The sequence below is a fragment of the Scleropages formosus genome, chromosome 4 (assembly GCF_900964775.1).
Source record: "Scleropages formosus chromosome 4, fSclFor1.1, whole genome shotgun sequence".
Lineage (NCBI taxonomy): Eukaryota > Metazoa > Chordata > Actinopteri > Osteoglossiformes > Osteoglossidae > Scleropages > Scleropages formosus.
Genome location: NC_041809.1, coordinates 27,750,055 through 27,774,240, shown reverse-complemented (window position 1 = coordinate 27,774,240; position 24,186 = coordinate 27,750,055). Strand labels below are relative to the sequence as shown.

General features: G+C 42.3%; 1 protein-coding gene and 1 long non-coding RNA gene across 4 annotated transcripts; both read left to right on the top strand.

Annotated features, from left to right (window-relative positions):
* Positions 1-552: 552 nt before the first annotated feature.
* LOC108934284 (uncharacterized) lies at positions 553-9,037 on the top strand. Its single transcript, XR_001966115.1, has 3 exons — positions 553-622; positions 1,473-1,571; positions 8,979-9,037. It is a non-coding gene; the product is annotated as an uncharacterized LOC108934284 (long non-coding RNA).
* Positions 9,026-24,186, top strand: LOC108934098 (lysine-specific demethylase 6B-like). Of its 3 annotated transcripts, none has more exons than XM_018751615.2 (23): positions 9,026-9,037; positions 10,248-10,325; positions 10,514-10,647; positions 10,721-10,826; positions 12,688-12,733; positions 12,913-13,111; positions 13,197-13,271; positions 13,575-13,688; positions 13,937-14,077; positions 14,234-14,539; positions 15,713-18,504; positions 18,702-18,828; positions 19,112-19,217; positions 19,482-19,687; positions 20,175-20,272; positions 20,471-20,539; positions 20,915-21,063; positions 21,287-21,401; positions 21,676-21,863; positions 22,190-22,331; positions 22,407-22,533; positions 22,752-22,922; positions 23,276-24,186. In XM_018751615.2, exons 6-23 carry the CDS (start codon positions 12,944-12,946, stop codon positions 23,297-23,299), a joined length of 5,118 nt encoding a protein of 1,705 aa, XP_018607131.1. In that variant the 5' UTR covers positions 9,026-9,037; positions 10,248-10,325; positions 10,514-10,647; positions 10,721-10,826; positions 12,688-12,733; positions 12,913-12,943; the 3' UTR covers positions 23,300-24,186. The 3 variants fall into 3 exon arrangements, with proteins under 3 accessions (XP_018607131.1, XP_018607130.1, XP_018607132.1); XM_018751614.2 differs by having other exon boundaries at positions 12,638-12,733; XM_018751616.2 differs by lacking the exons at positions 9,026-9,037; positions 10,248-10,325; positions 10,514-10,647; positions 10,721-10,826 and having other exon boundaries at positions 12,670-12,774.

Below are 24,186 nucleotides of genomic sequence, written 5' to 3'. Positions count from 1 at the left end.
TGGTTTGTCACCACAATGAGTATCAAGCAATTTGCTCCAGCAGTCAAATGACTTGCATTGACCAGTCACAAAGTACACGCTCTGGCATACATTTTCATACATGCCAATTAGATAAATACACATACTGTACATATTTCCAAGGCTACACAGTTACCTTCTGCCCCCGATCCTGAATCTCATCAGCATTCCTAATCTGGTTTCCTACACGTTAATCTCATTCTGAATGTTCTGTGTAGAGGGGTTTGTCAGATCTACATAACTGTCTTTGAAAATTCTACAAATACAAAATTTTATACCACAATTAAGATAAGTCTTGAAGCACTTCAAGACTAACTGGCAAACATAGCTCAAATATATGCTACATACTTTATGAATAGATTGCATTTACATTTATTAATTCAGCGGATGCTTTTCTCCAAAACGACGTACATGTCATAAAGATTACCTTTCATTAAGATTAAAATGTTCAAATGCACATGCACTGCTACATAATCTTATTATCTTTATGTCTGTTTTTCATTTTACCAGTGGCCTTGTGTGGACAGCCCACATGGACACCTGGAGTTAGTTGATGCATGGACTGCAAAACAGCTTGCAACACCTACTAATCCTGGAGTTGAGAGTAGGTGATGGAATACTGTGCCTTGCATTTTTATCCCAACCTATTCATTGCATTTCTCATTCAGTATTTATGTTATAAATGGTTAGAAAGTAATTATTCTCCGTAGTGCTCTATGAAAGCACTCTTGAGGGTGTCAGTCCCAGTTTGAGTATTGCAGCACCATGTGGCTGAATTGTGCAGTGGCGTGTTGAATGAGACTCATGAATCCACATGATTCCGCTTCACTTTCTTATCCCACTGCCTTTGTGTAACTTTCTCTGGTATATGAAATGTTGATGTACACCTCATATATGCCAGTATTGTTTGCAAACTCACACACATCTTGTTGAACTTTAGGTGTAAACCGAAATGTGCAAAAATGTAACTGCTCCTGAAGGTGTGAGAGTGATGGAGAGATAAAACCAACTTCTTGCTACACAGGTAGAAAAGGAGGATGTAGACTCTGAGGATGTTGAGAGCTAGGGTTGAGGAGAGCAGAGGAGAGGAGAGGGTTGAGGAGGGATCGGGGAGGGGCTCTGAGTGGTGAAGCAGGCTGGTGTGCAGAGGGGGTTGGGCCATGCTTTCTCCCTCCTCTCCGCTTTCTCTCTCAGAGCTGCTCTGCTCCTTCTTTTGTCTGACTACTGAGAGGGGAAAGCCAGAAAAGAGAGAGTGTGTGTGTGTAAGAGAGAGAGTGTGTGTGTGAGGGAGAGAAAGAGAGAGCGAGAGAAGGGAAGGGGAAGAAAGGACAGAAAGAAGGGTGAAGGAAAGACCCACACACTCATTTTTGAAGGACCTTTTCCACAGTAGACTTGTCCTATACTCCACCAGTAGTGTCTCCTGAATCCTGTTGTATGGTTACACTGTTTTACAGGGTTAGGAATACAGCAGGACCCCCTGTACTGGTGGACTTAAATTGAAAAGGACACAAGGTTGGTGCAACTGAACCGTCTCCCTATGGTTCTCCTGCAAGGTAGGTAGCCAGCAACATCGTCCTCCATCTCTCACACACAAATACACACGTGCACCAGTTTGCATCAGTGTGGAACACTGAGCAGAGTGGTCACCTCACACAGAGTGGGGTGCTATTTGCTGTCACACTCTTTGTTCTCTCTGCTGTGGGCTCTCTCTCTCCCTCCCTTCCTCCCGCCCTCTCTCTCTCTCTCTCTCTCTCTCTCTCTCTCTCTCTCTCTCTCTCTCGCTCTCTCTAGCTTTCATCTGCATCTGGGGTAACATAATATGTCTCCTTCCTTCTCCATACCTGTATGTGTATGTAAATGTGAATACATATGGAATTTGGCTTACTAGGGTGATTGATCATGAACTTGGTGTTATGTGGGTTATTGGAGATGTAAGAAGGTTCTCTTCATGCTTTTTACAAGCATCCTTGAAAATAAAAATGAAAAAGGGGGAATAGTAAGCTCAGGAGATTACCATGACAGGATTTGGCCATCGCTGTGATCTTCGCTATCATTGTGTGTGTGTGTGTGTGTGTGTGTGTGTGTGTGTGTGTGTGTGTCTCCATGCATGGTTGAGAACATGCATGTGTTTGAGTGCTTGTGTGGGAGTGCATGGGTGCATATGCGTTGTAGTGTGAATGTGTGAATGTGAGTGTGTCAGCATCAGCATCTTTTTGTACGTCAGTCTGCCATTACTGCTCTGTGTGCAGAGAGGTCTTTTCTATACCGGTCACTTGAGCCCATTTTGCTGAGGATGGCAATGTGGTAACCATGACAGTGCCCTCTGCTAGCTGATTCCATAAGGATTAGTGTCAGTACTGGGGAAGGGGCACACAGCACATATGAGTCCAGTACCCATGCTGCTAAGCATTTTCCTGTGATGGTTATTTACACCACGTTTTGTTTACGCCTCTATTTTTGCACCTCATGCTTGTGCACTTGTGTGCAAGGTTTTACACATATACGTTTGGACACATGCAGACGAGAGTGTGTATTTATGTTTGAGTGGGCGACATTTCCCTGCGGACAGGTAATTGAGTGCTTGTTAGTGTGAGTCGGTGTATACTTATATACTATACAGTATCCCATCAGTTATTATCATGTTGATCTCACTTGTTCAGACTTCTAATCAAGCAGAATATGGATACAAAGAGTTGTAAGAATCTGCAAGCCCCTCCCATTTCAGAACACTACCATCAAACAGAGCATAAATGACAAAATGACAGATCTCTCACAATTACCCCACTCCTCTCGCCAGGATTTGGGGTTTTTGTCATATCTCCCTGTCGCACCTACAATGATTCACCGTTAGAGTCCCCACCCCATTCTGTCTTACTACTGCACACCTGTCAAATCCCCCAGATCACACCCCCATCTCTTGTGTCACTTGTACACTCCCTCATGGTTTGATTCATTACTGCCATCTGCCTTGTGTGAAGACACAGTGCAGCCAGGCAGGTGTTTACCCTGAGTTTAGTGAGCTCACAGCATTTTCACTTGTTCCTTACCTAGCCTGAATTCGTCCAGCTGCCCATTTTCAGTAGCTGCTTATCCAGGTCTGAAGCCTATTCTAGGAAGCAGTGCAAAGGCACAGTATTCCCCTGGATGAGACACCAGGCAATTGCTGGGCAGTCATACACAGTCACTCCAACAAACATGCAACATAGGCCATTTAGAGTAACCAGTTTGTGTTAAATATGTCTGTGGACTGTGGGTGGAAACCAGAGCACCCTGGAGAGAGCATGGAGATTTAACAGAGATACAGCCGGATTCACATCCACAGCTTGGGAATACCAGCCTTTCCCGCTGCACCACCTTGCTGCCCTTAACCTGAATAGTTTTTGTGAACTGTAGAGTTGGTTAAAGCTGCAAATTTCCCCTTAGGGATACTTTAACTGGCTGCTGTAGAATGTAAACTAGTAGCTTGTACATTTCCACTGTATCCATTTTGTATCTTAAGCCTTTTGTTCACAAGTACCAAGCATTCTTAAGTAACATGCAGCTTATAGCAAGTATCAGTGTGCATGTGTTTTGTATAAGGCACTTGCCAAGGGATGTGTAAACTGAACGTTTAAGTACAATGTTTCCACAGAATCACAGAAATACCTCTGAAGTGTACTACACATTTTTGCTTGAAGCCACAAATTTCGTTGTGCAGTACAAATTTTCCATCAAAAGAAGCTCAAAGGGAATTACACCTCATTCGTTCAGATATTGTGTATAATGGATAGCTTTGTTTTTGCTGTAAATAGTGCAGTGTGTTGGTTGTGTACCAAGCCCCATGCCACAGTTGAAGGAGTAGTTGTGTATTCTGGGAATTACATACATACTGATGCACAAATGCAAATGAAGACAAATCAGTGTGTATGTTTACATACATGGTCGTATGTGCACATTTACATTTATTTATTTAGAAGATGCTTTTCTCCAAAGCGACTTCTAATGAACTCTATGTAGTGTTATCAGCCCACACCTTACTCACCAAGGTGACTTACACTGCTAGATACACTACTTGCAATAGGTCTCTCATCCACATTCTCTCTGTCATTCACACACCATGCACATTCACCGCTCAGTCAAAACATTAAAACTACTGACAGGTGAAGTGAATAACATTGATTATCTCATTACAATGGCACCTGTCAAGGGGTGGGATATATTAGGCAGCAAGTGAACAGTCAGTTCTTGAAGATGTGTTGGAAGCAGGGAAGATGAGCAAGCATAAGGATCTGAGCAACTTTGTCAAAGGCCAAATTGTGATGGCTAGACAACTGGATGAGAGCATCTCCAAAATGGCAGGTCTTCTGGGGTGTTTTGGGTATGCAGTGGTTAGTACCTACCAAAAGTCATCCAAAGAAGGACAACTGGTGAACTAATGACCGGGTCATGGGTGCCCAAGGCTCATTGATGTACATGGGGAGTGAAGGCTAACGTTTCTGGTCCGATCCTACAGAAGAGCTGCTGTAGCACAAATTGCTGATAACCTTAATGTTGGCCATGATGGAAGATGTCAGAACACACAATGCATCGTAGCTTGCTGCATATGGGGCTGCGTAGCCGCAGACCAGTCAGAGTGCCCCTGCTGACCCCTGTCCACCACCGAAAATGCCTACAATGGACACGAGAGTGTCAGAATTGGACCATGGAGCAATGGAAAAAGGTGGCCCGGTCTGATGAATCACGTTTTCTTTTAGATCATGTGGATGGCCGGGTGTGTTTGTGTTGTTTACCTGTGGAAGAGGTGGCAGCAGAATGCACTATGGGAAGAAGGCAAGGTGGCAGAGGCAGTGTGTTGCTCTGGACAATGTTCTGCTGTGAAACCTTGGGTCCTGCCATTCAGGTGGATGTTACTTTTGACACGTACCACCTACCTAAAGATTGTTGCAGACCACGTACACCCTCATGGTAACAGTATTCCCTCATGGCAGTGGCCTCTTTCAGCAGGATAATGCACCCTGCCACACTGCAAAAATTGTTGAAAAGTTCAAGGTGTTGACTTGGCCTCCAAATTCCTCTTATCTCAATCCGATTGCGCATCTGTGGGATGTCCTGGAAAAACAAGTCCAATCCATGGAGGCCCCACCTCACAACTTACAGGATTCAAAGGATCTGCTGCTAACGGCCTGGTGCCAGATACCACAAGACACCTTCAGAGGTCTTGTGGAGTCCAGGCCTCAACGGGTCAGAGATGTTTTGGCTGCACGAGGGAGACCTACACAATATTAGGCAGGTGGTTTTACTGTTTTGGCTGATGAAAGTAGTTTGCTGAACTGTGAAAGCCCTCCAAAAGAGTTGAGTACCGGTCCTTGAGGCTTCCCCCTCAGACTACACTTATTAGCTGAAATCCAACATCATTCAGCATGCAAGCTCCATGTGCCTCTGATTTCATCTGCCTCATAGTGCTGAATGTTGCAAAAGATTAATCTAGAATAGAAATGCATGTGAAAAGTAGAAATATTCTCAAATTGGTCTTGTTTTTTTTTAAAGCCTGACTCTATTGCAGTTTAACAAGAAAATTGTGGCTTTATACTTAGTTTAGTCTGGGTTCTAAATCCCTTTGGAGAAATGCATCTGCTGAATGAAGAAAGTAATACTAAACGAACTATGGTTCACATAAATGTGCCTGTAGATGTATTTGACAGTGTCACTATTTAATTGTAGAAGTGCATTTCAGTGTGTGTGTGTGTGTGTGTGTGTGTGTGTGTTCAGCGTACTTGGGCATCTTTATTTTTCCTTATAAAAGGCAGTGGTGAGCAGCTGTCGGGCTATAGTCTGCAGCTAAGAAAACAGACACGTGGGGTTTTTAACAGTTTGGATATGGAGATGCAGATTTTATAGTACCCATGTGACTGCAAATCATACACATTTAGCATGCCTGTTGGAGAGAAGGAAAAGGAGGCAAGGAGGAAGCAGAAAGAGAAATAACAGAACATCAGGTTCCCTGGTAGCAGTGATCACGTAATGAAATGAGAGGGCAGTCTAAAGTATGAATGTTAGCAGAGTGTTGTATCTGAATATTATTATACCTGAACTACAGTCACGTGTCTGTGCTGTGTGTCTCTCATTTTTCATTTTTGAGCACTGCAGGTGAACTTGACCATTGCTTAGGCAAAACATACTCTCTAGCAATAGATAAATTGTAATTTCCGAAGCCATATCATTATCAGGAGCCGGATTCATTCAGTACTACTGGTTCTACATCAGTACCCTCCCACATTAATGCCTGCAGTACTCTTGTTAGTGTCCTTTCTCACAAAGTTGTGCAGATTTCAGTGGGCTTAAGCATCAGAGCCGCATTCTTATTGTTTGACTAGACTCAATTCCCTGCCTTCCAGTAGTTCAGGTCTTTACATTTTACACAGAGATATCAGATCTGCTGTTTGAAGGTCTGCAAATGAGTGTTACCAAGTTTGTGAATAAGCGTGTACAGTACAAGTTAAAAGTCTGTGTATATCAGGGCAACCTGGGGAATACAAGTATGCGCCGCTTTACGACATTTCGGGCAGCGACGGGCCACATATACGACGATGATCCCATAGAAATATAATGGACTGAAAAATTCCTATCAAAGAGCGACGTCGTAGCCGTCGTATGAGTCATAACGCGATGCATCTCTCGCATGTTTCAAATGTGTTTTATAAACAAACCAACTGCGCTGCCAGACATATGAAAGTATATACGATATATGTATAGTACATAATACATGATAATGATGATAACTCTGTTACTGGTTTATGTATTTACTGTACAGTAGTTTTATTGTTATTTTAGAGTGTATTCTTTCTACTTAAAGTTCCGTAATGTAAGACAGTACTGTACACTCCATGGTGTTCGCTCAACGACGAAGTCGAACTGCGACTGGTTTCACAGAACATAACTCCGTCGTTAAGTGGCGCATACCTGGAGTTGTACGGAACACGCTGAAGAGAAGCATCAAACGCAATTGAGCCCATAAGTGCCCTCCATCTCTAGGAACTGCTTCAAAAAAGAGCCGGATACCAGATCTGGTTGTGCATCTGAGAACATGGGTTTGTGTAATCTGTGCTGTATAGGGCAGCGGGTAGCACTGTGGTTCTAGCCAAAAGGCTTTTGTAGTACCCTTGAGAAAGGTACTTTCTCTCAATTGGAGCAGCATATGAGTGCATGCATGTGTGGGATATTCAGTCTTGGGATTTAAATGCATGGACTGTGTCAGAGTTATTGTTTGAGCATTATGAGTTGGGTGTCTAAAAATGTTATACACATGTGTTGGAAGAAAAAACATGAAGATTTACACATATTTGTTTCTTCATTTTAGTCTCCCACAAGTTTAGGTTAATGAAGAGTACAGATAACGATGCGTTAGACCAAGAGAAAGACGGATTAGACCAACACCAGCTTCAAACTGAGGTGCTACGCAAAATAAGAAAAATGAAATATACCTTCACTCCTCCCCACACACCAAACACATCAAAAAGAGATCTATAGACTGTACACTATAGTTGTACACTAATCCTCAGGCATCATGCAGAATTCCACAGGCTAAACCCTAAACTTTAACTTTGTTCAAAAAAAAAAATTACAATACCTTTTTCCAAAGAAATGTACAATACAGGTGCTAAATAAGTAGACATGCTATTATGCATACCTGGCTACAACACTTAAAGCTTTAAACGGTCACACCTAATCAAAATTCAGTGTACAGCAGTGGAATATAAGGTGAAAATTGCTCTTTTAACCAGGGATTCTAATTAACCACCCAATCGTTATACGTTATTGTATTGTACACACATGTATTAAGTAAACTTAATACAAACCAAAAAATACAAAATGTTGTAAAGATTGACATACTGTGTCCCGAGTTTATGCGGGGTTGGAACTGAAGAACCCTGACATGCCACTTCATATTTCTCCAGTAATGGCAAGGCTAAGCAACTCCAAAGATACTGAAAATGGTGCCATCATTGTGGCCTACAGTTAAATTATATTTTGTAGATATTTCAGGCTCAGCACCTTGACAGATCTGTAGGTCATCAGCAGGGCCTTGAATCTGAAAGCTCTGTAATGTGAAGCCAGTGAAGGGAGGTGAGGAATGGCAGGACACAGGAGCATAGTGGAGCACTGAGGAATAGCTGGCCAGCTGCATTCTGGGGTAGCTGTAGTACGTTGATGGCACAATGTGGCAATCCAGCTAGAAGGGCATTGAAATAATCCATATTTAAGTTCACCAGTGCCTGCACTAGGAGATAGTGAGGTATTCTGGAGTGAGAGACTGTGCTGCTTATTATGAAATTTTTACAGATCCTCACCCAAAAATAAATCAAGGGCCATTTCCATTATTAAGCTTTTTCTGAACGAGTTATGAATAGAAAAAAGTTCAGAAACTCAGAGTAAGGGTAGAGTCTTTAAAAGTAGAGTTTGTAAAGAATGCGCTAAAACACACACACACACACACACACACACACACACACACACACACACACACACACACACACACATTTTCAGAACCGCTTGTCCCATACGGGGTCACGGGGAACCGGAGCCTACCCGGGAACACAGGGGCGTAAGGCCAGAGGGGGAGGGAACACACCCAGGACGGGACGCCAGTCCGTCGCAAGGCACCCCAAGCGGGACTTGAACCCCAGACCCACCAGACAGCAGGACTGTGGTCCAACCCACTGCGCCACCGCACCCCCCTGCGCTAAAACTTGTTCTGCAATTTGTAAGAAACCGACTTGTGCTATTTTAAAAATAGTTAAAATATATAAATTCCAATAGCTGTGTGTCAAATTCAGATCAGTAGGGTTCCTTAATTTACCTGTAGTTTTAAAACCAGTTCATTGCTTGTTGGATGATGTTGTCATAGTACACCAGTGTCTTAACTGGCAATGTTGAATTTAGTGTTGTAGTGTTTAATTTCTGACATTTTGATTATTCTACAGAATATTCCCCAGATGGAGCATGGAAATAATGGAAATGGATGGAGCACAAGAGGTACAGGGTGAGTGTGCAGTACTTTGGGTGATTTGATGGCTGACTATTTTGGAACTATTTATATTGTCAGTATTTGAAATGGTAGGACAATTGTTTTAGAAATAAAAGTTGCGTTTTTAATTAAATGTGCCATCCTGAAACTTTTACATTCTACAAGAAATCACTTCTGCAACTTTCTGGAACTTTTGAGTAATAATCATTTAATATTATTATTTATTATTTAATAAATATTTTTTATAATTATTATTGATTCAAAGTATGACTTCACATAGAAAACCCGATGCAGTTAAAGTACAAATATGATGTGGTATAACACAAGATATACCCCATCCCCTGGTATCTGATTGTAATTTTTTCCTGAATATAATCTGTAAGGAAAATTTCTGGATTCCAAAGAAGCTATCCCCGTTGACCAAACATCACATCAAAAACAGCCTGTCCCCTTTGTCTTTCTGATTTATGTAGAAGCTCCTACCAGCGAAATTCCTAGAAAACATGTGAATTGAAAATGCAAAAAATTTTCTCAGACAAGCTCCGCATGTTGTCATGCTACCACACAATGCTGGGGTCGTTTGGGAGTAGGCTTGAATCTGGCTCAGTCTGTATGGAGTGTACAGATTCTCCCTGTGTCTGTGTGGGGTTCCTCTGGATGCTCTAGTTTCCTCCCACAGTCCAAAGATATGCAGTTCAGGTTAATTGGACACTTTCGTTAGGGTATAACTGTGCATGTATCTGGCCCACCTGCTATGGACTGGAATCCCGCCCATGGTATACCCTCCTGCCCTGGCACCCAGTGGTTCTGGGAAGAGCTCTGGACCCTGACCAGAAAAGCAGTTACCAAAAGTGAGAGAAAATTGTATCATATTTAGAAACTCAAACTTGGTGTATCAGTGCTGGTTAAAGTTTTAGCTTTGCCCTTTTAGACTGATTAAGACAGAGTCTGGTCTTTTATTATTTACACCAAAAAGAGATGACCTTTCCTCTTTGATATGAAGCATTACATTGTACAGTTAAATATACATTTAAATTTGGAGGTTAATATGAGAGTCCTGACCATACGTGGATGGTGATGTGGAGAATGTGTGTGTTCACATGTAAAGGGTTTGCAGTAAAGGGAGAGTGTATTTGTCTGTATGTACATGCAAAATAACTCCAAAATACTTCCGAAACACTGTATCACCCACAGAAACAAATAAATTGTACTGTTTTATGTGCAGATTGACAGAACCTTGAGAGAAACCTAGAAGGATGGTGATAGGCTGCTGGAGTTGAAGCATTTGGTTGTGAGGTACAGGGTACGTTTCTGGACACGTGTTCATCATTTGAGCAGAATTATGCTATAGATCTAGGCAGCATCCTGTGAGAATTTTCAACAAATACACAGAGACAGTATAAGAATACACTGTGTAAAAAAACTGTAATTGAACATGGTCAGAGTTAAGTACAATTAATGTAGCAAATGTCTCTTTACATCTTTTCCCAGCTAACTTGCAGATCAGAAGGACCGGTGGGTGGAAGGACAGACAGACGGAGGATTGCATAGACAAACCAACCTGTTTGCTTGTTTGAGACCCTCAGTGTGCTGCAGTGGAGGGCTTCACAGGCATAGCAAGCGTGGTGAGTGTTTGTGTATGAGTAAGGTGCGTGTGTTCATGCAACTCTCTCCTCACCCCACTTCTTTCTTCTTCAGGCTGAATGCATCACCCAGCGCATAGGTTCAGTGGGCGTGGCACGCAGGACCCCTGTCCTCAGGATAGACCTTACTGGGAACCATGGGCCTGGGGTCTGCCCTCAAGGTAAATGCAAACATACAAAGAGAAAACAAATATGCGCCCATACTCATGTACACGTGCGCACACAAACACAGACATATGTGCACACAATGGACAAATTCATATAGATAAAAGCACACATACAGGAAAAAACATTGTCAACTCATTTTATATACTGTGCTAATATTCAGAAACTGCCCCCCTTCTGTATTTGCACTCATTCTTTCTTTAACAGTGTTAATACGTTGGGTGAAATTACTCCAATAAGCAAATTCCCATTGTGAGAGGATCAAATTAACATTATTTCTTCTGGGAAAAAATGCGTCACCTAAAATTAATTTAAAAACCAAAATTTAAGATATTTGTTTGCATGACAATGATAATGCCAACATATTTTATAATATTTTATATTATTTCCAGCTTTTCTTTTAATGTTATACTGTCATTTATTCATTTGTTATCACTGAACTACTTGTTCAGTGCAGGGTAGTGCTAATCTGGAGTCTACCTCATCAACACAGGTTGAGACATGGTATGTGGTACCATGTTGGGGGCATTTAAATAATTTGACTCACAAATGTTTATGATATAAAGAAATAAAGTTCCCAAGAACACTTCCACGTTATTTTGTAAAGCACATGGACGTTAGAGGTGTTGTGTAGAATTACTAACAAATGTTTGATGCTGGATGATTTTCATTTCATTAGAGATTAAGGCTTTATTTATGCTAGTGTAAGGATATTCGTGACATTAAAGCTGTTTATACGATTGCGGCTTGCATAGCCGTGTACGTTACGGAGGCAACATGAACGAAGGAGGGACATCATTAGTTATGTATATCCTCACAAGCAGTAGGAGGACATAACCCTGAGAAGGTGCCAGAGAGTGCATTACTAACAGAGAGACCTGTCGGATAAAAGCATCAGTTAAATGAAATAATAATAATAATAATAATAATAATAATAATAATAATAATCAATATTTGTGATTAGTTGAGGTTATCAATGTGACACGACATTGTTTTCCCATGTTGTGCTGAGCCATGTGTTTCCTTACATAGTGAAGTTAATATATCGTATTTATTAATTTTCTTCAGTGTACCGATGAGTGTTCATTTCATCCATACTTTGTTGATGTTTTCTTGAATAACTGCTGGTTTTGTTAATGACGATGTTGTTATTCCAGAGTAATTTAGAGGCTAATGCACAAGTTTTAACAGGAAAACAGACACATTGACACTGAGAGACAAAAATCTTTTGGGTTTCAGGCACCAAGTGTGTACTGGTGTCATGAAATGTCTGATACAAGTTGCTGTACAGGACAAAGTACCCCTTATGGAAGTAAAATGACCATATAACATTCAAAAAGCCCTTTGTATTAAAAAGGGTATAAATTTTCATAATGCCTTTTAACACTTCTGCAATGTAGCGACATCCCATCCAGGGTATAACTGCATTGCACCCACAGCTTTTGGAGATACCACCATACAAAGTAAATGAGGGATGTCTGTATGATGAACTTTTATTGATTGTGACTTTGGAAATATGAACAAATCATATAATGAATAGACCTCCGGTTCGAGTTGTGTATGTAAGTGTAGGAGCTAATATATAACCATACTTTAATTGTAATTAAAACTGCAAAAGGATTGTCAACGAACAAGGAGATCCATGTAGTAATATCAAAAGGAATGTATACCTCATGTGCATTTTTCTTCTGCTTGCTAACCTGTAATAGCCAGCAGGTATGAGCATATAAGTTTGCGATGAGTCTCAGTAGGAGTTGTGTAAGAGGAACAGTGACTGCAGGTCCTTACTGTTACAACTGCTATCTAGGTGCTCTGGTAATATGAGTCAGCCACAGCTCCTCTCCCACCCGCCCTCAGGTCATGTAACTGGACCAAAGCATCTCACTAAATTCTACAGCAATTGGTGAGTTCTGCACAAGCACTGGAAATCTACATACAAATCAGGTACTTCATGCTAAGTGCTGACTCCCACATATGGCCAGAATTAAAAACACACACAGCCCCATATACATACTCAGATATACATATATGAAATATGGGCATCTGTGCTGTCTGTTCATAGAAAGGTGCATGCTTTCATAGTCCTGCAGGGTACAATGGAGCCCAGACAAAGATGGGGGGTTCTTTAGCACCCCCCATGCCAAGGGACCTTCGACATCTACATCAAAAGTCTTGGAAGTCACCTGGGCTGCAGTCTGCAGCCCCCATCCATTCCTACCACAGTGGCCGCCATGCCCATAGTGGGTATAGGACCATTCCACGGGGCAACAACCAGCTCAGGGTGAGTGGAGAGCAGGAAGGGGATGCTGGGTCAGTGCTGTTTTCTATTTATTTTGGTTTCACCTTCACTCCTTTTTCTCTCTCAGTATGCAGGTCCTCACCAGCTTCATCACCCCCGAAACAAACCTCATACTGGAGAGACATGGAACCAATCCCAGCAGGTAAGCCATGTCAGTGCTGTTGAGTAATATGGCCAAAAAAGCATGTACATATGTGTATTTGTTAATTTGATCTGATTCAGAATGCAGTGGAACCACTTACATTAGCAATTCATTAAGTCACAAAAGCCATTTATTTTATTATTTTTTGTTAAGGCATTAAAAGTAAAGTACCATAAGTGCTTTATTAAAAAGTTTAAAAAAAAATTTCAGGCATGTAAAGAATCTTTAGTTCTCCTATCAGGTGCCCTGTGGTAAGTCTCTAAAATGCTTACATTTGCATATCTCCATGTTGCTGCACACTAGGCAAGAGAATTTCCAGGGAAAATGATAGGTGGTCAGCTGAAGCGGTCTGCATCACACCCTGGTGAAATTTGCCCCTACATCAGCAAGAGAAAGAGGAGCTCCAGCTCAGAGCAGGTCAGAACCTGAACTTTGGCCCCTTAAATCAAAGTTTTGAGTACCTGTACCTTCAAGTTCAGTGATCAGTGTTTTGCCTTGATGAATAGGTTGTGTGACTAATGAACGGCAGCCTCATATCACAAAAGTGGCTATCCAAAAGAACTCTTAAATTTCCTTATCAGAGCTCAAAATGTTAAAGGTCGATGAAATTGCTCTCTCTTGAACACTTGTTCAGAAAGGAGGCTTTATTGCTAGCCCTTTTCCAGCTTGCTCACCCAGGGCTGCAGCATTTCCCTGATCAGAAACAATCTCAGCTGACACCCCACCCTTCTACTTGCCACCCCTTCCGCTCATCATGTCTGCGCTGGACCACACCTGAAAGGAAGAAAGAACCTTCAAATTTCCAGGTCTTTTTATTGCTGTCCCACCACCAGTTTGTAGATTTTTGTGGCTTCCCAAATGTAATGTTTGTCTTTCATGTTTACAATCACAATCAAACAGTAAAATAATTAAGTTTTAGTTTTAAGCTGTTAGTCTTAACTAGCCATTCTGTGTTCCTTCAGTTCCAGCAGCAGTCACCTAAGTTGGGAAAGGGGTACTCATACAGACCCCCACTGTGCTCTGGTCATGGAGGACACCCCCAGCCACCTCCCTTATCCTACCCTTTTCACCATGGCCGTGACCCCAGAACCTGCCCCCGTCTTCGTGGAGCAGAGTATGACAGGTCCATCCCCACACCAGCAAGCCTCACCGGCGTGCCTTACAGCCATCGCCACCCACATCCCCTTGTCAGCAGGAGCCCAGTACCTCAGCAGCGCTACCTGCCCAACGGCTGGAGAACACCAGGCAGACAAAACAAGCACACGCTGGTAAACCTCAGTTCTTTAGGTTTGACTGTATGATGCATCTCTAGATGCAACTGAGTATTTTTAGGTCTTTGTGCTGTGTACAATGTTGTGAAGAAGTAAGTACACCTCATGAAAAGGTTTATCTTTCAGCATATTTCCATGTGTGAATATTTGATCTTCATTTCAACAATATTGGCCATAAAGGTGATCTAAATAAAGAAATAAGAATCACAGTTATTCTTTTAAATAATTTATTCAACAAAAAAAGTTAGAAATATAATTCTCTGCTGTGCAAAAAGCACACAGCCTAGCTTGAATAGTTGGTGTTGCCCCCTTTGGCAGATATCACTTTTTGTCGCTGTATCTCAGTCTCCTGCATTGACTTGGGAAATTTTTTCCTCTCTCCTCCTTACAGAACTCCCTCAGCTGTGTGACATTTAAAGGGTTTCTTGCATGTACTTTCTGCTTCAAGTCTCTCCCCCCAGCAACATTTTTATGGGATTAAGGTCTGGGGCTTGACTAAGTAATTCCATAACCCTCCATACCTTCCTTTTCAACCATTCTTTTGTGGATTTGCCTGAGTGTTTTGTGTCATTGTCTCATTGCAAGGTCCACTTACAGGTTCAGCGTCAGCTTTTTGACAGATGGCCTCTCATTGTTCTCAAGTACTCTCTAGTACAATGTTGAATTTACAGATGACTTAGTCCATTCAGGGCCTCGGAAAGCTCTTTTGATTGTAGCGTAATATTGCCACACACCTCATTTGCTAAGAACAATGCAGAACACAGGTTTCCGATGTTTATATACAGCAGTGCCCTCCAAATTAGTCTTTAATTATTCTAATTATATGGGCCTGTTTTGGTCCACCTGAATTTAATTTTAGGCATTTGATGCAGTGGTAAAAGTAAGGGCACAAATGGTAAATTGTATTTCTGTTTCCATAAATTTTGCAAATGAGTGAAAAATCTTATTTTTTTACTTTAGTTTTTAATATTAGATTACCTTTAACAGTATTGTTGAAATGATTATCATATATCCACTTATCCAGAAATATACTAACAATGGGGCACTATGCAGTGTACTAACTTTTTGACACCACTGAATATACTGTAGGTATAGGTCTTCACATAGTGTGCCTTCAGGTATTTTTGTGTGCCTATGTTAGAATTTTTATTTTTTTTAACCTTCCCCCAGGACTCAGGTCGTTATGGGGCAGGACTGGAATATCAGGGTCAGCAACATCGAATCCGATGGGGTTCTAGGGTACCTCATCACGACCACTCCCCGCAGATATCCACTCAAGCTCATATTCTCTCCACTACAGCTGTCAGACCCCCATGCCGATACAGCCTGTCTGAGAGCAGCAGTAAAGTGGTGTCATTCCAAAGTGAGGTCACAGATTTTCCTGACTCCTTAACAGTCAGCAGTCACAGCAGTTGGAGTAAGAAGAAGCCAGCAATGCTGACCCATGCTGCTGCATCCCAGTCACCTCTGGAGGTCTGCAAAACACAAGGTCATTCACAGGTAGCCCCAACCTCACAAGTTTCACCTTGTCAGGAGACAGCATCATCCTGCTTTGAGAACTCTGAGGCTTTGTCCTCCCATACTATAGTCTTAGGGTTCCAGAGGTCAGGGCAGAGCACCATCACCAGCAGATTCTCAAAAGCATCAACCACCTCAACTCCTATTGGCTCTGTCCGCATGAAACCCCAGCCTACAGATAGTTTCTCATCCACCAAAACTTGCCCACAGAGTTTAGGGGAGGCAGTAGAAAACCTCGAGGCAGAGTTACAGGGAATCCTGCAGCCACAGAACACATTTATAGAAGAAAAGAACAGGGACAGAGAGGAGGAAAAGAAAATCATTAACACAGAAGAGGACCAGAAGAGGTTGAAGACCAGTGAGGAGGCTAAGATAATCCAAAGAGAGGATGAGAGCAATGGTAACACATGTGAAGAGAACTTACCCCTCCAGTCTTTAGACTCCTTCCCTATTCACCCTTCTAATTGCCCCTGCTTGAGCCAAGGTGGAACACCTATGGTTATGGTAAAGAGTGGGCCTCCACAAGCATCGATTCACAAAACAGCATCTGCCCCTGATAAGCAGAGACAGAAGGAAGGGTGGAGGTATGGGGCTACTTTGCAAGACCCCTACTCAAGGAGTACCTCAGGGATTTCCTCCATTCCTAAAGAGAGAAAAGTATCCCAGCTCATTCAGAATGACCCTCCACTGGAGACACATTGCTCTTCCTCCACCAGCAGTATCACAAGCAGGGAACCTTTGTTTACCTTAGACACCAGGAAGGAGCTCTTGATCTCTTCAGAGGGAGCTTGCCATGGGGTCATGGAGTTAACCATGACTGAGTCCATGACCTCCAGTGAAGAAGGAGGCAAAGACCCCTTTATGCTCAGTGACACTCAGGGGCACCCAGAACTGTGCACCATTCTGCCAGATGGCATGGACTCTGTGATGAGTATGAAGGATGAGACCATGAAGAAGGAAGATGAGTTGCTCTCAGAAAGAAATCCCATCTCTGCCCCTGACCTTCTTCCTGCTCCGAGGCTCCATTGTGGGGACAATGCAATGGAAGACCCCCATCCAAGCCCTCCTGTGCTTAGTAGGCAGGGCTCCCTGACGTCTTCCATTCGTGAAGAGGAAGAAGGAGATGATGGTACTTCAAAGTCTACTTTGTCACAGAACCCAACACTCACCACAACCCACTCCATCTCTGGTGAACCACAGATGGGCACCAGCTACTGTCACAGTGACCTCGCCAAGTTTTATGGGCTGCCAAAACCACTTAAGGAAGGAGAGGGATTAGAAGAAGAGTCAATGGCCTCAACCCCAGAAGAGCAGAGGTACGCTTACCGAGGTGGTCCCTTTGGCAGACCTCCACCCTCTGCCCTTGGGAGTGTCAAGTATTCTTCTTCCCTTGCTCTGGGCCCAGAGATTTGCACCTCACCCACCACACTCCCCAGCAGCACCCATGGCCAGGCCTCAGACTTGCCACATTCTCCAGGGACTCGGAACACCATGCTTGGTCCCAGATATAAAGTGGTGGATGTTAAGAAAAAGCCAAAGGAAGGGACTGTAGGCAGAGATGAAGTGAAGAAGGACCTCACCCCAACCTTGCCGACATGTGGATTGCTATCTGTGTCACTTCCCAATGACCTGAAACTGTCGTCTGTCCCAAGAGCCTCCTTGGCAGAACTGAGCCGCAGCTGTGAGGTCCTGCTCACCCGGCACCCTCTCCCCACCGGTACCAGTGGCCGGGTTAAAATGGAAAGAGATGGTGAAGACACAAAAAAACAACAAATGGGAAGAGAAAAAGAACTAAAGCAAGAGAAGAGCCTGAAAAGGAAAAGGGGTGCCTCACACAACAGCAGCTCAAGAGACCAACAAGGTACAGAGAAAAGAAAAAAGCAAAGAGAAGTGAAACAAGGGATGTCACGCTGCTCTTCACTCCCCTCTTCTTCTAACATGTTCCACCAGCCTAGCTCAAGGCCCATTTCCAGTAGGCGACTAAAGGAAAGTAAGTCACACAAGGACCGGAAGATTTTGGGGAATCTAAATCTTCAAGCTAAGGAGGTTCAGGAAATCCAAGAGAGGGTACCTCCCAGAGACATGGAAGAGTGCTTTCAAGATGGCAACAGGAGGGAAAAAGAGGAAGAAAGTAAAAGAACTGGAACCATTACAGGAGTCAACGTACCCTCTGGTGGAAGCACAGGTACAAGTACAGCCGGAACAAAGGCAGTGACTTCCACAGTCATTTCGTCCTCCACTGGGCCTCCATTACTGGGTGCAGCTGATTTACTGAAATTGAAGGCCCTATCAGATGGGCCTCCTCGGGAGCTGAAGATACGGTTGATCAAGGTGGAGAGTGGAGACAGGGAAACTTTTATCGCTTCTGAGGTAGAGGAAAAGATGATCCCTCTGAAAGAAATCAGCATCAAGAACACAGCCACTGAAGTCATCCGAGCGTGCAAGTAAGTGCGTATGAAGGGGCATTGCTCGTGAAGGCATAAGTAGTCAGTGAGTGAGAAGAGGATTGTTAAAGATCTTCTCTTTTTTGTCAGTGTATTGTTATTGTTACTATTAGCACTATGATATTTGCTTCATCCTCCATTACAGGCAGTTGTATGAGTGAAGAAGACTACTGTCTCATGTTTTTGTGCTGTTTCAGAGCATCGCGAGTGAAGGGAAAGTTCCGCGAGTCCTACCTACTCCCAGCATTCTCAGTCAAGCCCAGAATAACCACCAACAATCCTATACCACGGGAAAAGCTAAACCCGCCCACACCTAGTATCTATGTGAGTCTTGTCACTGTTTCGTCTCCATATAGTTCCTACAAGGTTACAAATGCATTTATTGCATGTGTTACTCTTGAGTATCTTGCATTTTTAATATTTTCATAATTATGAACTTTTGTATAGATTTTAAAAAACTGTATAAAACGTTCCCTGTGACCCCGTATGGGACAAGCGGTTCTGAAAGTGTGTGTGTGTGTGTATAAAACATTGTGGTTGCAGTGTACCTTAAAACGTACTCTTATAACATACAGCAGGGTTAAGTGTTCCACTTCTTTACCTTCAGTTGGAGAGCAAAAGGGACGCCTTCTCCCCTGCATTGCTACAGTTCTGCACTGACCCCAAGAATCCCATCACTGTCATCCGGGGTCTGGCTGGCTCTCTTCGCCTCAGTGAGTCCGTTCTGCACTACCTTACAGCCCTCGCCAGACTATATGTGATATTTGTTGCTTTTGCCAGTCTTGTTGTCAGACCTGCTTCTTACTTTCAGACGTGCACGTTTGATGTGTGTCTGAAATCCCTGCTTACCGGGCTGTGCATTCCTGTGTAATACAGTCATGAAGTGTTATTATTACATGTTATTTTTACATTTATTACCATATTTTGTCATGGTTGTAAAACAAAAGTATAATTTTATTCTCACTCTAAATCAACAGGCCTGGGCTTGTTCTCAACCAAATCTCTTGTGGAGGCCAATGGAGAGCATGCAGTTGAGGTGCGAACGCAAGTACAGCAGCCATCTGATGAAAACTGGGACTCGACTGGATCAACCCAGACCTGGCCCTGTGAGAGCAGCCGCTCGCACACCACCATAGCTAAGTATGCCCAGTACCAGGCATCGTCCTTCCAAGAGAGTCTGCAGGTGTGTCCCCGAAAGCCCTGTTCCAGACTGAAGCCAACTCCTGGTTGGTACTCCAAAAATGTGAAACTGTTTTAATGTATGTAAAAAACTAACCTTGCAGAAAATTAACAAAAAATTAAGTATTTGATTTAAGGTCTGAAATATCTTTCAAATATTTATATTGGGGTAGCAGGCAGGGTAGTGGTTAGAGCTGTCACCCTTGGACTTGGAGGCTGCAGATTCGAATTCCACCTCCAGCTGTTGTACCCTTGAGAAAGGTACTTACCCTGCATTGCTTCAGCAAAAATGACCTAGTTGTATGAATGGGTAAATAATTTTAGGAAGCTTAACATTCTAACTTGATTTGAATAAAAGTGTCAGCTAAATGAATAAATGTAAATGTATTTTAGGAATGACAAAAACTATACTCAGTCTTAAAGACAGACCATATACTGACATCTTGACTAAAAGTTACATACTTCAGGAATATTTTGTGATGTTACTTTAGGAAGAAAAGGACCATGAAGGTGATGAGGAAGAAGAAGAGCAGCAAGAAGCTGCTCCAGGCACCACAGCCAACAGCCCCTCTGCCACCAGTACCCTTAGGTAGGATCTATATCTTGATGCCAAGGTATACAAGTTTTTTCTTGAGCAAATAGTCGTCTGTTTGTTTTCCCATTTATAAACTTTTTGTTTGATTTAGATTACATGCTTGATTAGATTTACTGTTCATCAAGTATTTCTACATCAGTTTTGTAAAACCAGTAAGAGTTACAAATAGTGTTTAAATATGTATGTTTACAGCCCTGAACAGAAGCCAGCTGGAAAGATCATTAAGTTTGGCACTAATATTGACCTTTCAGATCCCAAAAGGTAAGACCAATGGATGTTCTCTGTGCAGGTGCATGAAATTTAGCATTTCAAAGCATCTGTCATGTTTTTTGTCAGTCTCAGTGAAGCAGCTTTTTCCTAATATCTCCATGTCCAAGTTCTGATCCTGGCTCACCTCTCTATACACTGATTTTCGTTAAAACTAAGCTTGCAATTAATTTCCCTTCACCAGTCTGGTAATTGAATGACTTGTACAATTTGAAGCATATGAGCTAATAAAAAGCCATCACACACAGACATACGTAAGGGCACAATTTAGGAATGATAGACTTAACTGATTACCATGAATGTGTTTCAAACCCTCATTCAAGCTGAAAAAATTAGAAAAAATTATTTTTTCCATGCACCCTGTTCCAGGTGGAAGCCCCAATTGCAAGAGCTGCTGAAGCTGCCAGCCTTCATGCGTGTCTCCTCCACTGGGAATATGTTAAGCCATGTGGGACACACGATTCTAGGCATGAACACTGTACAGCTTTACATGAAGGTTCCAGGCAGCCGCACTCCAGGTGTGTGGGATGAAGCTACATATATTTCTCTTTTTGGCACTGGGTGCCTTGAATGAACAGTTTTCACTCCCTTTTTTAAGCTTTTTAATGCTTATTCTGTGACTTCTGTGGTAAATCTGAAGAGTGTAGACTTGTCCATGTGCAAGTCTGTTGCTCAGTATTGGGCTGTACATCTCAAGATCTTCTGTGTGCGATTGTGAGTGGCTTGTCCCACCACCACCAGGTCATCAGGAGAACAATAACTTTTGCTCAGTGAACATCAACATCGGTCCAGGTGACTGCGAATGGTTCGCCGTGCATGAAAGCTACTGGGAGACCATCAGTGATTTCTGTGAGAAGTAAGTGATGCTTCATGCAGTGTGTAGTCTGCTGTCTGATCAACCTCATCATGAGTCATTTTATATGTACTATACGCATTTCAAAACGGGATATTGAAAAATAATATACTGTGTATATATGCTGTACTGTATTCTGTTCGATAATTCTTATGTACAACATTATTGAAGAATTTGAATGTCTGTTGGCCATGGTCACATGTAGGTATAAATTGTTACCTTATGGGCATCTGATTTGTTTATAAGAACCTTCTATTGCTTTTTCCCTTGCTTTTAGACATGGAGTGGACTACCTGACAGGGTCGTGGTGGCCTATTCTGGATGACCTGTATAGGTCCAACATCCCAGTATATCGGTTCATCCAGCGCCCGGGAGACCTTGTGTGGATTAACGCAGGGACGGTGCACTGGGTCCAGGCTGTAGGCTGGTGTAACAATATTGCCTGGAATGTGGGCCCACTCAACCGTGAGTCATCTACAGTATCTAGCAAGTGGTAAAGGCAAAAAGGAGCTTGTTTCTAATACTTGGAGAACTAAACCTGAGCTGACAGTATTACAGTATTATTCAAACTTTTCCTTCTGTTGATTTTAAGAGCTGATAATAGTTTAGTTTATTTAAAAGGTGGAAAACTAAACCCTGACCAATCCTCACTTTTTACACTCACATGCCAACTGGTGTGATGGAGACATGCAGACATCTTCCAACAACCATGTCATGTCTGCAGTCTAGCTCAAAAAAAAAAAGAAGTTATATGAATTACCAACTACAGTGTTGGGTTTGTATCTCTGCAGCCTTCCAGTATCAGCTGGCCCTGGAGCGCTTCGAATGGAATGAGGTCAAGAAAGTCAAGTCTATTGTGCCCATGATCCACGTGTCATGGAATGTGGCACGTACTGTAAAGATCACTGATCCTGACACCTACAAGATGATCAAGTGAGTGTATAAAAATTGTAACTGTGACTGTTTCAGGAGGAGACCTGAGTTGACTAATCATGCCTTCTGTTTCAGATACTGCCTTCTGCAGTCCATGAAGCACATCCAGATTCTGAGAGACCAGTTGGTGACAGCTGGGAAGAAGATCTCCTATCAGAGCCGTGTAAAGGATGAGCCAGCTTATTACTGCAATGAGTGTGATGTGAGTTCAGAGCTTTGCTTTCATTTTTACTTTGCAGCACATTTGACCAGAATCATATCATCACCTAGTTAGCAGTAGTAAAACCTGGTGTAAAGATTAGTAAATTCATTAGTCATTGACCATGCGCTGTCAAACTAGCACAGAAATCTCAAATCTCAGTAGTTTATAGGCATGTCTTAATCTTGTTTGTGTGAGCGTTGCTTCTGACTTTTGCGAAGGTGGAGGTATTCAACCTGCTGTTTGTGACAAGTGAGAATGGCAGTCGGAAGACATATGTTGTGCACTGCGAGGATTGCGCACGTCTGCGCAGCCAGAACCTCTCTGGTGTGGTGGTGCTGGAGCAGTATCGCATGGACGAGCTGATGAGTGTCTATGACAACTTTGTCCTGGTGAGAAAAAGGATGAAGGCACCCTTTTACACACACTAAGAGATGCATGTAGACAAGGACCCATATGTCAGTAGGGATAACACACTGTTTCTAACATTAACAACATAAATTTCTTATACCACCCAAAAAACAAATAAGTGATAAAAACTATTTTGCAATTTGTTTAAGCATACCATCTTAAGAAATGCGTTCTCTACGCATTCTCAATGTTCTCTGTTCTCACAGGCACATCATGATCAGCCAAAATGCAAACTCGGATACACATAGTGCTAAGGAACACAAATACGTGCTTTTATAGGAGTTGCCTAATCTCTAATCAAAATTTATTTTCTCCCACCCAATTTCTCTCTTAGGCTCCAACTTCCAGCTTGCGGTGAGACTGCCCCCCTTTCCCCTTCACAGCCATAACCAAAACTGCTCCTCCACAGGAGAACAAAAGATGTCGTTTCTGTCGTTTTTGAATACTACAACTTAATACTTGCTGAATTGGTCAATCAGATATATTTAGTCTACATTGTTTACAGTACCATATCAGCCAACAATACACCAGTTTACTGTTCTTCAGTCTTCCCTCTGCTGTCAGCTGCTGACTGGTTTTCTACGGAGCCACTGATATGGAATTCCTGGGATGGCTCTATTCCTTAAAATCACTAGGGGCCAGTTTTTCAAAAATTTTCATGTGGATAGAAATAGTTTTGGTTTTTTGCTTTTGCATGACCCAGAATCAAATGATTTCATTGATTTTTTTTTTTTGCATGATGTACAATAGACCACATCTCCTTTGTGCTTTGACAAATGCAGTAAATCTTTGACTATGATAAAGACTGCAGAAATATCTGTAATTTTAGTTTCTAAAGGATCTTATTTCCTTATGTAATCCAGTCCCAAATGTCTTCAGATAGTTTTTGAGAAATTGGCCCCAAAAGATTTACATTGGTGCTTAAACCAGAAAATCAGAACCTTGAGTGAGATTTAAGTAATCTGCTCTAGAGGTTACTCTGACTGTTGAACATCAGGGAACTATGGCACATGTGATTATACAGTATACTCACATTATCTCGTTTAATAGAATAGGTTTACATACATAATTAATACAGTGAGTGTAATTTTATCAATTTGTCTATGAATTGGCCATGGAAACAAGGTAAATGCCTTGGCTGGCTGAAAGAGCTCAGTTTCTTTGACTAGTTTTTTCAGTTTACTTGTAGTTTTTCTTTTTATGTGAATTCTGAAGTTTAGTAAATGTTGATTTGTATTTCTTGTG